The 19,254-nt window shown below is 40.2% G+C and overlaps 1 protein-coding gene across 2 annotated transcripts in view; it reads right to left on the bottom strand.

The window, feature by feature from the left end:
- plxdc1 (plexin domain containing 1) overlaps positions 1–19,254 on the bottom strand; it is a 935,956-nt gene that overhangs the window by 451,677 nt on the left and 465,025 nt on the right. For both annotated transcript variants that reach the window (XM_084135569.1, XM_084135568.1), the window contains 5 exons: positions 10,498–10,616; positions 10,175–10,274; positions 9,982–10,077; positions 9,802–9,883; positions 9,638–9,698 (listed from right to left, as the gene is read on the bottom strand). In XM_084135569.1, the coding sequence (XP_083991695.1) occupies positions 9,638–9,698; positions 9,802–9,883; positions 9,982–10,077; positions 10,175–10,274; positions 10,498–10,616 (458 nt within the window). The remainder of the gene's footprint in view (positions 1–9,637; positions 9,699–9,801; positions 9,884–9,981; positions 10,078–10,174; positions 10,275–10,497; positions 10,617–19,254) is intronic.

Genomic DNA, 19,254 nt, shown 5'->3' on the forward strand with positions numbered 1-19,254 from the left:
GAGAGATGTAGGCTTGTTTGTGAAAGAGTGTTTATCAGCCACAGACTGGGTGAGAATTGACACACACACAGCAGAGAGCAAAAGTGTGGGGGCATTTAAATCGAACTGTGATTTTAAGCTTGAGGTCAAAAGAGACATGATTGCTATTGGGAAAAATGTGACAGCACAGGGGAGTATTTCTGCTTCAGAAATTGATATTTCTTTGGCACAAATACCACCAAATCTGTGGGCAAAAACCAAATATGACGTAGGCCTCATTAAGGGATGTGAGCCAGTTGTGATAACACCAAAATCTGATTTCAGACCATGTAAAGCGCAATATCCATTGAAACGTGAGGCAATAGAGGGCATAAAACCAGTGTTTGACGCTCTATTGAAGGAGGGGGTAATTAGACCTTGCAATGATTCACCTGTCAGAACCCCAATTTTTCCTGTAAAGAAAGCACGCAACCCAGGTGAACCATTGCAATGGAGATTTGTTCAGGACCTCCAGGCGGTGAATTCAGCAGTCATCGCCCGCGCCCCACGAGTACCCAATCCTTATACCATCCTAACTCAGATTCCAGAAAATGCAACATACTTTACTGTGGTGGATTTGGCTAATGCTTTCTTTAGCGTTCCGGTTGATGAGAAAAGCCAGTTTTGGTTTGCATTTGATTTTAATGGCAAGGGGTACACGTTTACGAGGTTATGTCAGGGTTTTTGCGAAGCCCCAACTTTGTACAATGAAGCGCTCAGAAGAAGTATTGAGAATTTGACTTTGTCAGAAGGAACGGCGCTGTTGTCTTATGTTGATGACCTTTTGATCTGTTCAGTGAATGAAGCTGTTTGCAGGGCTGACAGTGTGTCTCTCCTCAAGCATCTTGAAAGGGAGGGCCACAGGGTCAGCCTTTCAAAGCTGCAGTTTGTGAAACAGGAAGTGACCTTCCTGGGGCATGTTATCAAACCAAACAGCAAAGCATTGTCACAGAAAAGGGTACAGGGCATAAAAGAAGCCCCAAAGCCTGTAACAAAGAAACAGATGTTGTCATTCTTGGGGATGTGTGCTTACTGTCGAACATTTATCCCCAACTATGCCATTTTAGAGCAGCCCCTACGAGCCCTTACAACAGGGAAAGGGTTGAAATCATGTGACAGACTTGTTTGGACAAGTGAAGCTGAGATAGCATTTGATAACATGAAAACACAGTTGTGTATGGCTCCTTCGTTAGGCCTTCCGGTTATAGACCGTCCGTTCACGCAAATGGTCGATGAGAGAAATGGCTTTATGGCTTCTGTGCTCCTGCAAAAACACGGTGATCGTTTAAGACCTGTGGCCTATTTCTCAAGCAAACTCGACCCTGTAGCAGCGGGGCTGCCACACTGCCTCCGGGCAGTGGCGGCAGCTGAGCTGGCCGTAATGGCTTCAAGAGAGTTTGTGGGCTATGCTGATTTGACCTTAGAAGTTCCGCATGCGGTGTCTTTGATCTTGCAGGAGCAGAGAACATCACACTTGTCTACAGCCCGATGGCTGAGGTACCATACGATTTTGCTTGATATGCCAAATATCACTGTCAAAAGATGTACAAGATTGAATCCCGCGACTCTTTTGCCAACACAACAGGACGGCGAAGAGCATCACTGTTGTTTGTCAGCTCTCGAGCAGGTATGCACACCGCGCCCAGATTTATTAGACATTCCGCTTGAAAACTGTGACAATGTCCTCTTTGTGGATGGATCTGCGTCGAAAAATCCACAAACAGGACAGAATAACGTAGGTTATGCGGTGACGACTGAATTTGAAACTGTAAAATCTGGCAGATTGCCATCTCATTACTCAGCACAGGCAGCTGAGTTAGTCGCCCTGACTGAAGCATGCAGACTAATGACTGGTAAATGCGTGACGATTTACACAGACTCGCGTTATGCTTTTGGGGTCACACACGACTTTGGCGCCTTGTGGAAACACAGAGAATTTTTGAAATCAGACGGCCGACCCATACTGAATGCTACTTTGGTATCTGACCTCTTGGAGGCCATTCTGCTTCCGGACAAGATTGCAGTTTGCAAATGCGCAGCGCACACTAACGATAAGACTTCTATCTCAACAGGCAACGCCAGAGCAGATACGGCAGCAAAAACGGCGGCAACGACCCAGACTGAAGCTGATACCAGCGCCGCCACCTGCGTATCAGTTGACATTAACCTTCATAATGACATTTCTCCTTGTTTACAGAGCATGCAGTCTTTTTCCACAGGAGCTGAGAAAAACAAATGGAAGGCGGCAGGCTGCCGCCTTGTGGATGGTGTATGGACATCTGTTGGGGGGAAGCCGTGCCTACCAAGCCACTTTTTCCAGCATTATTCTAAGTTGTCACATGGGAAAGATCATGTGTCAAAGGCGGGGATGATTATGCAAATGAGAGAATTGTGGTTTACCAAAGGTTTCACAATATATGCTGAAAATTTTTGCAAAAAATGTGTGATTTGTACCGCATACAACATTGCACGGGGCATCAAAACACCGCTGGCAAGCCAGCCAGCCCCAGATGGGCCATTTGAATATTTAATGATCGATTTCATTGAACTGACCCCTTGTGGAAAGCAGAAATATTGTTTGGTACTTGTTGATATGTTTTCGAAATGGGTGGAGGCTTTTCCCTCTCCAAAACAGGATGCTGCGGCAGTGGCGAAAGCGCTGCTGACCGAAGTCGTGCCCCGATGGGGCGTCCCAAGGAAGATAAGTTCAGATAACGGAAGACACTTTGTCAATGAGACAATCAAACAGGTGGGTCAGTTCTTGGGAATCGATTTGAGAACACACTGTGCATATCACGCTGCCAGCGGAGGTGCGGTTGAACGTGAGAACCAGACGGTGAAAACCAAACTGGCAAAATGTTGCGAAGAAACGGGATTGTCATGGGTGAAGGCACTACCCACTGTACTGATGTACATGAGAATGAGAAAGAGAGTAAAAACGAATTTGAGCCCATTTGAAATTCTATTTGGTAGACCACCATTCATGGGTATAGTGGGGGAAAAGAGGCGGCTTCCATCAACAGATGTGTGTGAGAATGAAATGTTGAATTACTGCAAGGAAATGTCGTGTCTGTTATCTGCTGTTTCTGTGCAGGTAAAAGCAGCCCAGAGCAAGGTAGCAGAGACGTTCCTGCACAACGTCAGACCAGGTGATTATGTGGTGATCCGCGACCTCAGGAGGAAAAGCTGGAGAGCGAAACGGTGGCTAGGACCGTTCCAAGTCTTGCTGGTCACGTACACGGCGGTGAAGGTCGGGGAACGGGCGACTTGGGTTCATGCCAGCCACTGCAGGAAGGTTCCACCCATATCGGAAGAGCAACAGGAGGAGGAGCCCCAAGGACAACAACAAGCTCAACAATAAGCCCTAAAAGCAAGCCAGAGTACCAAGTGCAGGTGCAAGGTCACTCAGGAAGAGTGGTAAGACCAGTGTGCAGAGTAAAACCATTTGTACAGTCAGAGACATTAACCACTGAGCTAACAAGACTTACAGATTCGCTGGCAACAGATCCACACATTCTGGCAGCAGTCACAAGCGGAGTGAAATACGAGCTGCGAGGAGGGAACTGGGAGAAGAGAAGGTTTCTGATTGCACAACAACCGTCAGGACACACACTGTACATCAACAAAGACTGATAAGACTCTGAATTGTTTAAAAAGTATTTCCTTGCACAACACAGTTACAGCAGTCACAAGATGGACCGTCCGAAACCATGGCATCCGTTTAGACTGCCAGGAATGTGCGGACTTTATAAAAGCACATTATTCTTAACTATGATATCAGTGACAATTTGCTTGACTATTTTGCATTTCACTGAGGGCTTTCGAGTGTGGTCTGCGGGAAGACACACCAACGAGACTGAAACAGCAGTGCTAAACAGCACCAACAGACGACGTGGAAGGAGAGAAGCAAGTGAGTTCGTGGAAGTGGAGCCAGTGAAAGGACTGGACGGCGGGCTCACCATCACGATCGAGGAAGGGATGAGCATAACTTTCAAATGCAACCCGTTCAAAGCCAATTGTCAGGAATGTGACGGACAGGCTGAACAGCACGCACCCTTCTATTTCTGTGAAAGTCCATGTAGATGGGACAACGTGAAGGCGTATGCTTTTGACGTCAAGCGCGGGCATGACGAGAGATTTCGGGTGCACCCTGAGGACAAACTGTCCAACAACAGATATGGAATGACAGTGACATTGGAAAAAGCAACACGTTCCAACCAGGGCAGGTACTTTTGTGGTCTAGACATGTATAATGCTGATTGGTATGAGCAGGTGGACATCATGGTGTATGCAGCGAGGCCACGACCACCAACAATAGCAACAGCGAAACCTCTCGCACTGCCAGGGCAACCCGAGATCGAACGGGCCTCCGGAGAGGAGCTGGCCTGGATGAGAGACGAGGGAACAAGTAAAGGTCAGATAAATCCTGAAGTAAAGAATGCAATGATGAAATGCCAGGGAAACAAGGCGTGCACTGGCACTTTTGCAGAAGGAGGAGCTACAGATCAAGACGAGCTGCTGGATGTGTCTTCAAATGTCACATGCATGGAAAGCTGTCCCCCTAGTGGCGGCTACTGTTAATGAAACTAAGTGTCTGATTCCTCAGCAGATGACTGATGTGCTGAAAGCTGCTGTGGAGCTAGAGAGAGGAGGGACACCAACGGAACAGCCTGCTGACAACTGCGATCATATTGAGCAGTACAACAACACTGAGATTGCAATTCCACCTCTGAGAGTAACCTCTGCACAGGGAGATGTTTGTGTTTGTTTCAACAGACCGAGATCACTGAAAGTTGGGTGGTCTGATTGCAGAATCAAAATCAATGTGCTGGATGGGACAATGGACAATTGCACAGCAAACGTTAACGACAAAGAGATCACCTTTAAGTGTCCATTTGATAAACCGCATCAAAGTTCACCTGCAGCAGTTTGGGTCTGTGGTGATAGAGCATATCACCGTATGCCAAAAAAGGACTGGTCAGGGTGTTGTTATCCAGCCTTAATGAATGTGGGTACTTCTGTGTATTTGCCAAACAAAGTGGGTAAAAGAGAAAAAAGAGATATTAAGATTTTGCCTGACGCTCTGCCAAATAGTTATGCAGGATATACATTGACAGACCCGTGGACAACGCCAGGGGCAAACATAGGTTGGTCAATTTTCCTGGGGGTGGGAACAACTATAGCAATCAACAAGATCAATGGGTTAGCATGGACGGTACTAGCAATAGCCAATAGCACAGAAAATGCCTTTACACTGATAAATGATGAAATGAAACATGTGAGAGAAGCGTTGGTACAAAATCGTTTGGTTTTAGACTTACTCACGGCTGAGAGGGGAGGTGTTTGTAAAATGCTGGGGGTATCATGCTGCTTTAACATTCCTGATTATAGTGACAACATAACCAATATCATCGATCACATGAGGGAAGCCGTAAAGGAGCCCTCTCCAGCTAGTGGAAGCGGATGGATGGGGTGGCTGATGTCCTTGTGGTCAGGGTGGTTTTCCAGAATAATTCAAACTGTCTTGCCAATTGTGGGTATGGGATTATTAATCCTGTTTTGTTTACCATGCATTATGAAGTGTGTTTCCAGCTCAGTGCAGAGATTGATCAGGGCGGGGACAGTTAGCAAAGTGACGTCAGTTCAAGCAGTAAAACTGACTCTGTACCCAATAACTGATGGAGAGCAATGTGATGATTATGAAAGCGATGACGTGTATGCAGACATGAGTTAAATGTGTTTCCTTTTGCCTTTCTGGGACCATGAAAGGGATTTTCTAAACCTTGATTGTTTAGGTTTTGATATCATTGATTGACTGTTCTATTTACTGTGTTTTTTATTATTATTATTTCTTGTTTTTATTTCCTTTTTCCATTGTAAGAATGACGATATGTTCAGAAGGTTAAAAGCAGCAGTCATCCGTGTTACGAGGTGGCGTAAAAGTGGAAGGGTTTGAAATGAGGGATTTTTGAATGCATTTTGTTTTTTAATTTTTTTTCCTCTATTATAAGACTGTGAAATCAGATATGGGGGTGATGAAGTTTTCCATACTATTACTTTTCCTTCATACTAGGGTGACCGAGGGTCCGACCTGGTGTTGGGGACGCGATAACAGTGTTTATCCGACTAGCCCGGCCTTATATGAATCTTTATTTGCTTGCTAAACAATTGAGGGCCTATCCTTACAAAAAACAGCCTAAACTTTTCCATCTTAAATTTTCTACAAGATTCAAGTAAAATGATCAGGTATATGAAAGTCAGTAATGAAGAGTATAACTGTGATGTAAAGAAAAGCTTGAAGTGATTGTATTCTTGGGGATTCAATAGTAAAATGGGTTTGATTAATTTTGGAGAATAGAAATGAATTTTTATTATTTTGTTGATTATCAGAGAATGATAAACAGGGGGGAGATGTTAATGAAAAATTCATTGTTCTTGTGTTTATTCATTTAAACTTGTTGATTTCATTTAACTATGTGTAGTAGCATCTGACCATGTGCTTCTGTGAGGGTTTTCTAACAGCTGAAGAAGGGACAGGAAGACAGGGTAATAAAATACTTACACCTGGGCACGAGAAAGGATCCGGCCAGGAGAATACAGGGGTCGTTTAACAATAAAACATGGGGTCCCATGCCCTCCCCTTAGGGGAAGCAGGAGGCAATCTAGCAGGAGGCAATTTAGGTCATAAATGAAGGCCTTTTGAGTTATCAAGAACCAAAGAACAGTGTAGTCTGCTCAGGGGGGGGTCAAGAAACCGGTCCAAACCAGCTATGATAGAAGGTATCTTTTCTGTTAGATTACACTAATCAAGGAGGGTGTGGTTAAGATGTTGGGGGCCTGTATAAAATGTCTCAGTTTTTATTATGGCTTTGGGATTGTTTGCTTACAAGCTGGGTAGCTGCGGCATTGTAACGAATCCTCAGAGAATAAACCTCTCTTCTTTATTACAATTTTGCCTCTTGAGTGTTCCTTACACCTGTGATGCTGTTTTTCCCAGTGAGATAAAAAATTGCTATTACAATTACAATTCAGGCTATTTATAGAACGTGCTCGGCGGGCGATTCAGAGACTCCATGCGGGCTACCAGGTGCCCGCGGGCACCATGTTGGAGACCACTGATTTAGAATATAGTTAACAATATAATCCAAATACAAATGAAAGTCAAAAGCACAATTCTCATACTGTATTTTCAGACAATTTTGGTAAATTTGGTCTCCCCAAATGTGTCACTAATGAAACACGATAATAAATAATGTAATGAGAAGGCTTATGTTGACGTATTAAGATTTTTTTTTTACATCTACCTTGTAAATATATTTTTGGCTATTTTATTAAAAAGTTTTCACATGTACATCAACAAAAATTACAATTTTAACAATATTTCAAGTGTAATCTTTCTTTGTAAAAAGCATAAAGTTTATCATACGTATTTCAAAAGTTAAGGATTCATTAGTTTGAATATACATTGAAACAAACACTATAATAACATCTTAGTTGATGATTCAATATACCTACTTTATGTTTGACAAAACATCCCATACTATATATATATAAAACATATGAGCAGAAATTGGCGAACAAAAGCTTTATTGATGTGGCAGTAGTCTATTTTACAGTAAAAACTAATAATCTATGCAACACTAGTCAACAAAATCTTGTCTAAACACTCATATTTCGTCTTTAACATAATTTTTATGATATATTAATATAGGTCATATAAAAGTTAATTTGCAGTTTAACATGTTGCTTATTCAAAGATATTTCATTTTAACATATTTCAATTGATTTTTACTCATCTCAGTATCGCAATATACTGTAGTTTGCGAAAAGCTAAACTAGTAGATGTGTTCATGTAAAAATAGCATATTTACTAATGTAAGTGCGTGCAACAACAGCGCGCATCTGTGCCGTTCATTCACACATAGACATGCGAATCATATTTAAACAGTCTTTTTGCGTTTTACAGACACTATTCCATATCGCGATTAGAACAAAGCCCTTAAGAATAAAGAACTTACTATTCACAATCCTCGGCTGGATCCGTTGCTCCTCGAATTGAAACCGAAACCAGCACTTCTGAGGTAAATTTTCCAGGATTATTATTATTATTACCATTACGTTATTATTGTTTCTCACAGCGTCTCAAGATGACGTAAAGTACATGAATCTGATTAAACTTGATGCTTTTTATCGAGCTGATGTGGGCATTGACAGGTTTGCATGGATTGTCTCAGATCATTTGAGTTTGAATAGCGCGCACTCTCCATTGGTGTGTTCACATTAGCAGATAACGAGCTGACATTAGAACGACTGACATCTCTCTCTTTTCATACAGATTACATAAACAGAGAATATTTGTTTTCGTTTTGAATTAGATAATTTAAAAGAAGACACTTAAATGTTTATAAAGATATATTGCTCATGTATGTGTGACTAGTATTCGCTGAATTTTAAGTTTAGAGACGTGCTCCAGAAAAAAAGTTCACGGAGATGGAGAGGCAGAAAGCACACCCTGTTTATTTTCTTTCTATTTTCTCAAAATGTTTTGTTTTGATTGTAAGTGGACAAAAGTACACATTTAACAGTTTATTTTGTCATATTTCTTATGTCTGTATGACAATAAATGACGGAGTATTTTAATGTGAAGAAAATCCATCAAAACGCGCCGGCGCATTTGTCGACCCCAGAGGGTTAATCAGTGTTTAAAAACAAGTCATGTGGCTACACCCCAGTTTTATTCTTTTGAATGTCTGGTTCTTAGTGTCACTGCAACCATCACTACTGTCATTGCTAAGTAAAACAATGTCTTTTTATCTGAATTTGCTGATTTGTTGTCCTTGTTCCTTGAGTTTGACAGAACTCATATGCTTAGGGACTTTAATATCCATGTTGACAAAAAAAGACTTCCTGTCTTTATTGGACTGTTCTGATCTGAAACAGCTTGTGGACTTAAAGGGTTAGTTCACCCAAAAATGAAAATTCTGTCAGTAATTATTCACCCTCATGCTGTAAGACTTTCATTCTTCTTCGGAACACAAATTAAGTTATTTTTGATTAAATCTGAGAGCTGAGTTATCAAAAGCTTTTAAATAGAACAAGCAGTTCTCGAATAACACATCAATGAAATTGTAGGCATGATAACCAAGCTGATTCTGAGGCTGTAAGTCTGCAACACTTTGGCACATTGCTACCAAACTTTGTATGTGTAATTGCCACCTCACCCTGACCACACTATAATAATTTGATAACAGTGCCACCAATTGGTCAAAAGGGATACCGGTAAGCAAGTTAATCATATTATAAATAATTGTATTTGTGATATTTCTTACATTTTGACAAAAATAATTAGTAAGTCTTTAATTACACATTATTGCACTTTTTTTCATTGGTCCTTTTTGTGCTTGGCCCATGATAATTGCTGCTTGCAGCTATATTTGTTATTGCTATTTTGTACTGATGTATTTTGTATTACATTTTTTTATCTTATAGAAAATCCTTTTAAATTAAATTTTCACTATCCTGAACTAGCACAACATTCAAATTATACCCCTGTGGATAGACTAAAATGACAAAATCTTTATTTTACAGCAGTGTATATTTGGTGACGTATTGTCTGTACCTCCTCAGAGCAACTCTCATCCAACCATTCTTGCCTGTATCGGTCTAGTCCATCTGAACATCTGAGAGATTATAAACATACATTTAGCTGTCAGGAAAGGCAGCAAAGCCTCGCTTGAATTCATGCAGATAAACACATCGGACATTCAGATCTAATGCTGTTACCTTTGTAGACTATTGCACCACCCACAGCCTGATGTTAGGTTTGACTGGAGACATTGTTCACAGGAAGTGTGCTGGAGGCAGGCTAGAAACAGATATGCCAACATAAAGGTTTCATTAGGTTTCAAGGTGTGCAATTGTGATTGATGTAGAGGAAAGATAAGCAGTGATAGGTTTACTCACTTGGTAAGGGGCTGAACTCAAATGCAGAGTTATTGACAATCTTTGTTGTGTCAATCTCTACCCGATGATATTCATAAATAGTCCGTCGTTTAGCATCTATTGATAATACAACAATAAAGTATGACCAATAAAGTCAAAATGATAACAGTGTAAATGTACCATAAATTTAATTCATTAACAGTTTTACACTGACCTGGAGACGGCGAAGAAGACAGAATGGCCATGAAGGCATCAGACAGTCCCACTTTCACTGGATGCTCAGTGGAGTTGATTTTCTCCACAGGCAAAGGAACCTGTTATGAAAAGCCAAAAGAAGGAAACTGGACACAGTCAAAACCATGTTTTTTCTTCTTTTGTAAATTTGATATGCAGAAGTAATGATCTGTGAGCACATTATTTTACACTGCTTTGATGAGAATAATTTTGAGTGGTAATGAAATTCTCTCTGTTGGCTTTATGTGTGTTTAGTTTATCTTGTTTGAACTGAGCCAAATAAAACCTCTGAGGCTGACTCACGTCTTTGTAGCTGAAGACAATGGTCCCGTTACCATAGAGAACTGTCTGGAAGGTGAAAGCTCCTTCAGTTTCTCGATCCTTTAGCCTCACTTTGTCCCACTGTACCACAAATATGTCACCTGGGGCATCAAAGTCAGGTTAAATTTCCACTGAAGGCTGCTTGAAATTTTTTAATACAGATTAAAATATGTATTTCACTAATGATAAGAAACCACATACTGTACTTGTTTTTAGAATTTAATCAGACAGAATTGGGATATACGCTACCATTCAAAAGTATGGAGTAAAAAAAAGTGAAAAAAGTCTGTTATGCTCACCAAGGCTACACTTATTTTTTAAAAATACAGTAAAAACAGTAATATTATTAATATATAATATTATTGCACTTTAAAATAGCTGTTTTCTATTTGGAAATATATATATATATATATATATATATATATATATATATATATATAAAAAAGTCATTCCTGTGATGTGTAGCTTTTTAAGGGAATGAATCATGCCAAAGAGTTGAAAACAATCAGAATCCCCAACAGACACCAGAATTTTGGAAAGATAAAACGAAAGGGCTACTGCAGGAGCAGAGAGAGAAATCACTGCTGCGGCAGTGAAGGGATGCTTTTGTGTTCTTTAAGATGATTAGTTGGAGAACTGCTTGCCACAAACATATTTAAATAACACAATTCAATTCAGCAACAAATCTGACATGAACTATCCCATGAATATGGTTTCTTATGCTCAAATAGCGTTAAAAAGGCTTACACTTTGGGCTAGACGAGCCAATGCGCATGTGCAGTTCATGCATCTCAGGACACTGTCTGTTTGTATAGTAACCGAAGCTTGGCAGCTGCAGTGATGCAATAACTTTTATTTACTCTATTATTTAGAAGGTGGGACTTATTCCAACATGTTGCCTTTTGCAATTTCAACCATTAATAAGTAAAATAAGTGCACCATCTTTGTATATCTAAAGGAATCATGGTCACCTGTTTGATCAGTCAAAAAGGGATGTGATATAAGGCTTTGAATCTTAGCTTTACAATGAATATACTGTAGGGAATATGACCAACTCTTAACAACAGCTTTTGAAATTGCTGACATAGAAATGCTCTATTTTCATGGGATGAAAAAATACCACTTTCAAGTAAAGAGCACTTTACTTGAAAATGTGATCTGTAAAAGCATCATGCTCAACAGATAGTCTTGTGTTACGTATCCCAGACAGCAACAGTGTCGACCAGATCAAGCCCACATCTGTTACGCGTGGAATCCACATGTACTAGATGTGGCCCGGATCTGGGCCGACACTATGTTGCTGTCTGGGATAAATGAGAAGATCTTAACTAGCAGAAAAGAACAAGCATATTTGTTTTAATTAAGAGATCAAACTACACCAAGTTTTTGTAAGAAACAGTATTGTAAACAGTATACACATTAGGTCACGGTTTAGCTCGGAAGTTCACGGTCCATAAGGTCTATATAATTATATGTTTAAGTAATCCACTTAGGCATTCAATATTTAAAAAATAATTGGGGGAAATCGCTTGGAAGACTGACTGAAAGCGTAAGGAGCGACGGATAAATTGGCCAGTTTGCAAATCGAGGAAAAGAGGGTAGCTGGATTTTTGCCCGTCTTCGTGGAAAATGGATGTTTGTGGCGGCAAGAGCGTTGCTTCAATTAGTTGACTGAATGGAAGCGGTTGACTAGGGGTGCGTGGACTAGCTGAGGGTGGGAGGAGCGAATTTGCTGGAGGACGACAGGCTCGATTTCCCTTGTTATGTGCAGAAGGGAACCGGAGTTAGAGGATCCTGGAGATGACTTGAAAATGGTAGAGTATTCTGCGGAACACTCTTCGTTGGAGGTAAAGTTGCTGCTGGAGCTAATTGAGTTGGGACATGGTTCAAAGGATCCTCTCAAACCTACGTTTGGATCTACATTAGAGTTTTGACACTCTCCTCAAGCTTTAAAGGAATTCTTTAAGGAAGGGATGACTTCCTGCCACAATGTGAGCTAACATCACAAAAGAGACTAAAACCTCTCATATACATAAACAATGACATTTTCTTCAGTGTATGTGAATTAAACTTCAAATGCTTGTATCCATGCTTATGAATAAATCACCTTATTCCAAACCCTGCCATGTGTACTATCAAAATTACCCTCTTCTAATTTTGTAAATAATGTTGCATATGTACATTACCATAACTTGCATCCCACTCTTTTCTCTATACTTTGGGTTCATGCTGCACAATACTCCAGACTACCATAAACACACAAATGAGATGTTGAATGAGACAAAGGAAAGATTTCTTGCTCAAAATTACCACCTCCGCATGGGCCAGTCCACTATCAATAGGTGTGATTAAGATAATCCCTGTGTGGGATTAAAGGACCACAACTCAAACGCACCCTCACTCAGCCATTTTGATTCAGACCTACAGCAGCTCCAATGAGCTAATTTTGTCATACCCTACAGACCAAACGTGCTGCACAAGTCCTGAAAAGTGAAGCCAAAGCGTCTTGATCGCCCCCAGGTGGTTGGTCCCAGTATAGGTCATAAACCCCGCCCTCCCCATGAAGTCTAATGGGACGCAATGGAAACTAAATAATCAAATTACACTTCAAATAATTTTTTTCCAAAGATGTTTTCTGTCATTTTAGATAGTTTTTATCACACTGATGTAAGTTTAGGTGTTCGTTTTTTTAAATAAGTTTGGTCTTAGTTAGTTATTTGATGCTATAAAAACAGGAATGTGACGTCATGATTGACAGCTATGATTGACAGCTGTGATTGGCACCAACAGACTTTTTTGGGGGATTTTCGTGAGGAGATTGGAGCTTCAACTTAAATTTTTTACATGTCCATAACTGTTTATTTCACACTGACACAATGAGTTGCTCTGCAGTAAACTGTACTAACCGTTTCTGTGAGAGTGTGGGCGGGAACTTGATATCACGACTCCACTTCACGCTCACTACTGCACAGACTCGGGTCCCGCATTCACTACTGTGCAGAATCTTGTCCCAAATCAGCGCAAGATGTCAGCGCCATATTATGACTTTGGCAGCTTCACTTTTCACCAGTGGAAGAGAGTGAAGGGACAGTCTGAAGAAGACAGTCTATGCTGCATACCATAAAATCTCATCACGTCCCTCTTGCTCCGCATGCACATTTGGACAATTGTTTCAGCACAAGCCAATACAAGTATCCGATCTGCAGACTTATTATTTTGAATTTAAGTATTAACCCCTTTGAAATAAGGTGATTTTAAGTTCCCTTTCGAAAGGGAAGTCGTACTGCGTCGATGACGCTTTGGGGAACGCCTCCGCGTGAACCTGTGTCTGAAACGCTTATCCAATCAAAGCAATCGTATCGACCAGCGACAGCCTATGACATTACTACTAGAGCAACACGGAAGTATATAAAGGGCACCTAGACAACATGTCATCCTCTTTTCATCTTCAGATTTGCTACATGCTTTTGTACTGTTGGTACTGTATACAGTAGGAAGTTGAAAGGACTTTATTTTTCTTGACAAGGAGTGAACGTTAATAACATAAGTCATGTTAATTCTACTACATGTAATTCAGAAAGCTGATCTAAATATTTATAAATAATTATAACTAGTTAGGACTAAATATATATTCATAGGTGACTTGAATTGACTTAGTGCTATGGGAACACGTCTTCGTGTGACCATCTGTCAATTATGTGTATAAACATGCCAAAGAATTTGGCCTCGTACTTGATGGCATCTGACAGTGACGTCACTGGAGTACATGCTCGTCAGAGGCTATAATTAGATGTGCTGCAGGTGCACCCTCAGGTATCACTTTGTTTGAAGAGTTGTACAGGCACATCCTCAGTGAGGCCTCAAAGTGCAGAGTCTCGTTCCCGCTTTTTCAGGGAACAGGGTTACAATCAGGTAACCCGAGATGTTCCCTTTCAAAAGCTACTCTCAATGCTGCCCTTAGTGCTAGGGGAACGAAAAGACCAACACTGGGTACCCCTCACGGTTATGTATTCTGTGCTCACAAGCACTAGAGAGGTCTCAGACATGAGTCTGGGAATGTTGACTCAAATACATGTGAACCCAGGGTCACATTAACATCCAAACTATAAAATCTGATGAATGTGTGTGGAGAGGACCACCCTGCTGCCTCACAAACTAAACTGTTTTGGATGCGACTAGCTTAGTGAACTCTGTACATTGTTCGGTTCCGGATGTAGAGCCCACGCAGCAGGGCAACTGGGTGACGGTGAGATGCTGAAGTCGCGGGACAAAACACCGCTCTTCCGTTCTGATTGCAACATCAAACAGGTTCTCCTCACTCAGTGAAACACCCACTGAGAATCCTGTTGAATGTGCCCTAGTTATTGGCTATTCTATTACACGGAACGTGAAAATAGAGATACCAGCCACCATAGTCACATGTTTGCCGGGAGCCAGAGTGCCTGACATCAAAGCACATTTAAAAGTGCTTGCTAATGCTAATCGTAAATTTTAAAAATTATTATTCACGTCGGCACTAATGATGTTCGACTTCGCCAGTTGGAGATCACAAAAATTAACGTTAAAGAGGTGTGTGAACTCGCAAGTACGATGTCAGGCACAGTAATTTGCTCTGGCCCCCTTCCAGTTCGCAGGAGTGATGAGATAGTTAGAAGACTGTCCTCACTCAATGGCTGGCTGTCAAGTCAAGTCAAGTCAAGTCAAGTCAAGTCATCTTCATTTATACAGCTCTTTTAACAATGTAGATTGTTCCAAAGCGGCTTTACAGTGATAATAGGAAATTAAAATAACAGAGATTGTTTTGGCTTTATAGCAGCTCTAGAATAAAGTTAATGTCCAGCTAAAGTTAGTTTTGATTGATTCACTTCTGTCGCAACAATCATTAGTTATTAACTTAGGAGCCGCTAACACGACACCGTTTTAACAGAAAACTCTTAAGTTCTCTCTGCGCAAACTTTAAAAACGTTAAGAGATTGCTCAAATACTGTGGAGCTAAACCATTTAGTGCTTTGTAAGTAATCAGCAATATTTTAAAATGTATACGATGTATAATAGGGAGCCAATGCACTGCTGACAGAACCAGGCTAATATGGTCATACTTCCTGGTTCTCGTAAGAACTCGAGCTGCTGCGTTTTGGACCAGCTGTGATTGGTTTATTAAGCGTGCAGGGCAACCACCCATAAGAGCATTACAATAATCTATCCTTGATGTCATGAACGCATGAACTAATTGTTCTGCATTTGTCAATGAGATCATATGACGTAATTTAGATATATTTTTAAGATTGAAAAATGCGGTTTTACAGATACTTGACACATGACTTTCAAATGAAAGATTGGTATCAAAGAGCACACCCAGGTTCCTAACCGACGAGCCATCAGCCATCAAGTGTTAGACAGTATTCTAGGTTATTACGTGAGGAAGTTTTTTGTCCAAAAATTAGAATCTCTGTTTTTTCAGAATTAAGTAGTAGGAAATTACTAGTCATCCAATTTTTTATATCACCTATGCATTCTGTTAATTTTGTGAATGGGTAAGTTTCGTCAGGGTGTGAAGAAATATAGAGCTGAGTATCATCAGTATAACAGTGAAAACTAATTCCATGCTTCCTAATGATATCTCCCAAGGGTAGCACGTACAGAGTGAACAGCAACGGTCCTAGTACTGAGCCTTGTGGTATGCCATACTGAACTTGTGATCGATGAGACATCTCTTCATTTACTGCTACAAACTGATAACGGTCATATAAGTATGATTTAAACCATGCTAATGCAATTCCACTAATGCCAAAATCATTTACTAGTCTATTTAAAATAATGTTGTGGTCAATAGTATCAAATGCAGCACTAAGATCAAGTAACACTAATAGCGAGATACAACCAAGATCGTATGATAAGAGCAAATCATTTGTAACTCTAATGAGAGCAGTCTCAGTACTATGGTACGGTCTAAATCCTGACTGAAAATCGGCCTGTAATTGACTAATTCTGTACGATCAAGTTGCGTTTTTTTAACAAGCGGTTTAATCGTAGCCAGCTTAAAAGTTTTTGGTACGTATCCTAATGACAGATGAATTAATGATATTAAGAAGAGGATCTGTGACCTCTGGAAGCATCTCTTTCAGTATCTTAGTCGCTATAGGGTCTAACATACATGTTTAACGAGTTTAGAAATTTCTTCCTCTCCTATAGCAATGAATGAATCTAATTTTTCCTTAGGGAGACTACAATGCACTCCCTGATGCGATACTGTAGTAGACGGTTGCATAGTTGTAATTTTCTCCCTGATATTATCTATCTTATAAGTGAAGAATTTCATAAAGTCATTACTGCTGTGCTGCTTGGAAACTTCTGAGCTTGAAGCATTATTTTTTTTGTTAGTTTAGCCACTGTTTCAAATAAATACCTAGGGTTTTGTTTATTTTCTTCTAATAGGGTTAAAAAATAAGCAGATCTAGCAGCTTTTAAGGCATCTCTGTATGCAATCAAGCTCTCCTTCGATGAAATGCGAAATACCTCTAGTTTTGTTTTCTTCCAGTTGCGCTCCATTTTTCTGGCTGCTCTTTTAAGGGCCTGAGAGTGCTCGTTGTACCACGGTGTTGGACTATTTTCTTTAATCTTCTTTAAGCGTAATGGAGCAACTGTGTCTAAAGTGCTGGAAAAGAGAGAGTTAAAAGTTCGCAAAAGTCACAATATCGAGTTCTTCTAAGCTATCTGGGATGCTGAGATGATGAAACTGATCAGGAAGATAATTAAAGGACAAATCCAGTGAAAAATGAACCTAGGGGTAATTAACACATGGTTACCGAGTCGATCGTTCCCTGCGATGCGTTTTCATGAAAATCGAATGTATAGAGTTTTATCTTTAAAAACAGATTAGCTTATAACGCTAGTATATGGGGCACAGAGTAAGTAAAAATAAATCGCTAGTTAATACCACTAACAAGGCTCAAAATAGCCTCACACTAACACGGTAACATAATGAGGGTCCTTACATACAAACCGAAGCATTGAGAACTTTGTAAGTGTACAGACAGTTTAATAAGAAGATACTTTATAAAGACAGTACATTACGCGTTGACATGCAGGATCCATCTTGGAAAACAGTCTCGACTAATCGAGCCACGAACGCCGTCGATAGGATAGCTGGCTGATAGGAATTACGTTTGTGAAATCTAACGTAGCACGGCGTTCGTGGCTCGATTAGTCGAGACTGTTTTCCAAGATGGCTCCTGCATGTCAACGCGTAATGTACTGTCTTTATAAAGTATCTTCTTATTAAACTGTCTGTACACTTACAAAGTTCTCAATGCTTCGGTTTGTATGTAAGGACCCTCATTATGTTACCGTGTTAGTGTGAGGCTATTTTGAGCCTTGTTAGTGGTATTAACTAGCGATTTATTTTTACTTACTCTGTGCCCCATATACTACTGTTATGAGCTAATCTGTTTTTAAAGATAAAACTCTATACATTCGATTTTCATGAAAACGCATCGCAGGGAACGATCGACTCGGTAACCATGTGTTAATTACCCCAAGGTTCATTTTTCACTGGATTTGTCCTTTAATAAAGCAATCTTTAGTGACAGAAGTGATAGGTCTAATAAATTTGTAACACGGAGTCGGCTTTGCAGCCTTGGCTAAATGAAGTTTACATGAGACTTGATACATGATTACGACAATGAGTAGGTCCTGACACATGTTGTCTCCAACAGAGTTAAGAATGTCTTTAAATGCCAATCCCAATGCATATTTTTTTGTTATCTACATGTATATTAACCAACAATGAGGACTTTATCTGCAGCTAGTAATAACTCTGATAGAAAATCAGCAATTTCTTTTATAAAGTCTGTATGGTGCCCTGGTGGCCTGTATACAGTAGCCAGCACAAATCTCAAATGTGATTTATCATTTACACTATATATTGTTACATTAAGCACCAACACTTTATATACAACATAATTATATTTGAAACTAGACTTCTTAGTAATTTTGAAAATATTACTATAAATTACAGCAACACCTCCCCCTTTGGCTTTCAGACGAGGTTCATGTTTATAGCAGTAATCTTGTTGGGTGGACTCATTTAAAGTAATGTAATCGTTTGGTTTTAGCCAGGTTTCTGTCAAACACAGCACATCTAGGATATAGTCTGTAATCATATCATTAATAATAAGTGCTTTTGGAGTAAGGGATCGAATATTCAGCAACCCAGGTTTGATAATTTGCTCATTTGTATTATATCTGTTTTTTACTTGTTGAACATCAATAAAAATTTTACCCTTAGATGGGTTTGGAAGTTTTTTGTATTTCCTAATTTGGGGAACAGACACATCTCTATATGATGATATCTAGTTGAAAGAGGCTCTAAGTGATGGGATTTATCTGACGTGAGATGGCTGGCAGACGGTCGGTTTAGCCAGTCTGTCTGCTTCCTGACCTGAGCCCCAATTCATGTTTGAGCTCTAAGACTATGTGCCATATTACTATTACTAGAGAAGAGCAGCACCATCCCAGGAGGGATGAATACCATCTCTTTTCAACAGGTCAGGTCTGCCCCAAAAACTTTTCCAATTGTCTATGAATTCTATATTATTTTGCGGACACCACTTAGACAGCCAGCCATTGAGTGAGGACAATGTACTAAGTATCTCATCACTCCTGCAAACAGGAAGGGGGCCAGAGCAAATTATAGTGCCTGACATTGTACTTGCGAGTTCACACACCTCTTTAACATTA

Source organism: Abramis brama (assembly GCF_963993115.1).
Source record: "Abramis brama genome assembly, chromosome: 14".
Classification (NCBI taxonomy): Eukaryota; Metazoa; Chordata; class Actinopteri; order Cypriniformes; family Leuciscidae; genus Abramis; species Abramis brama.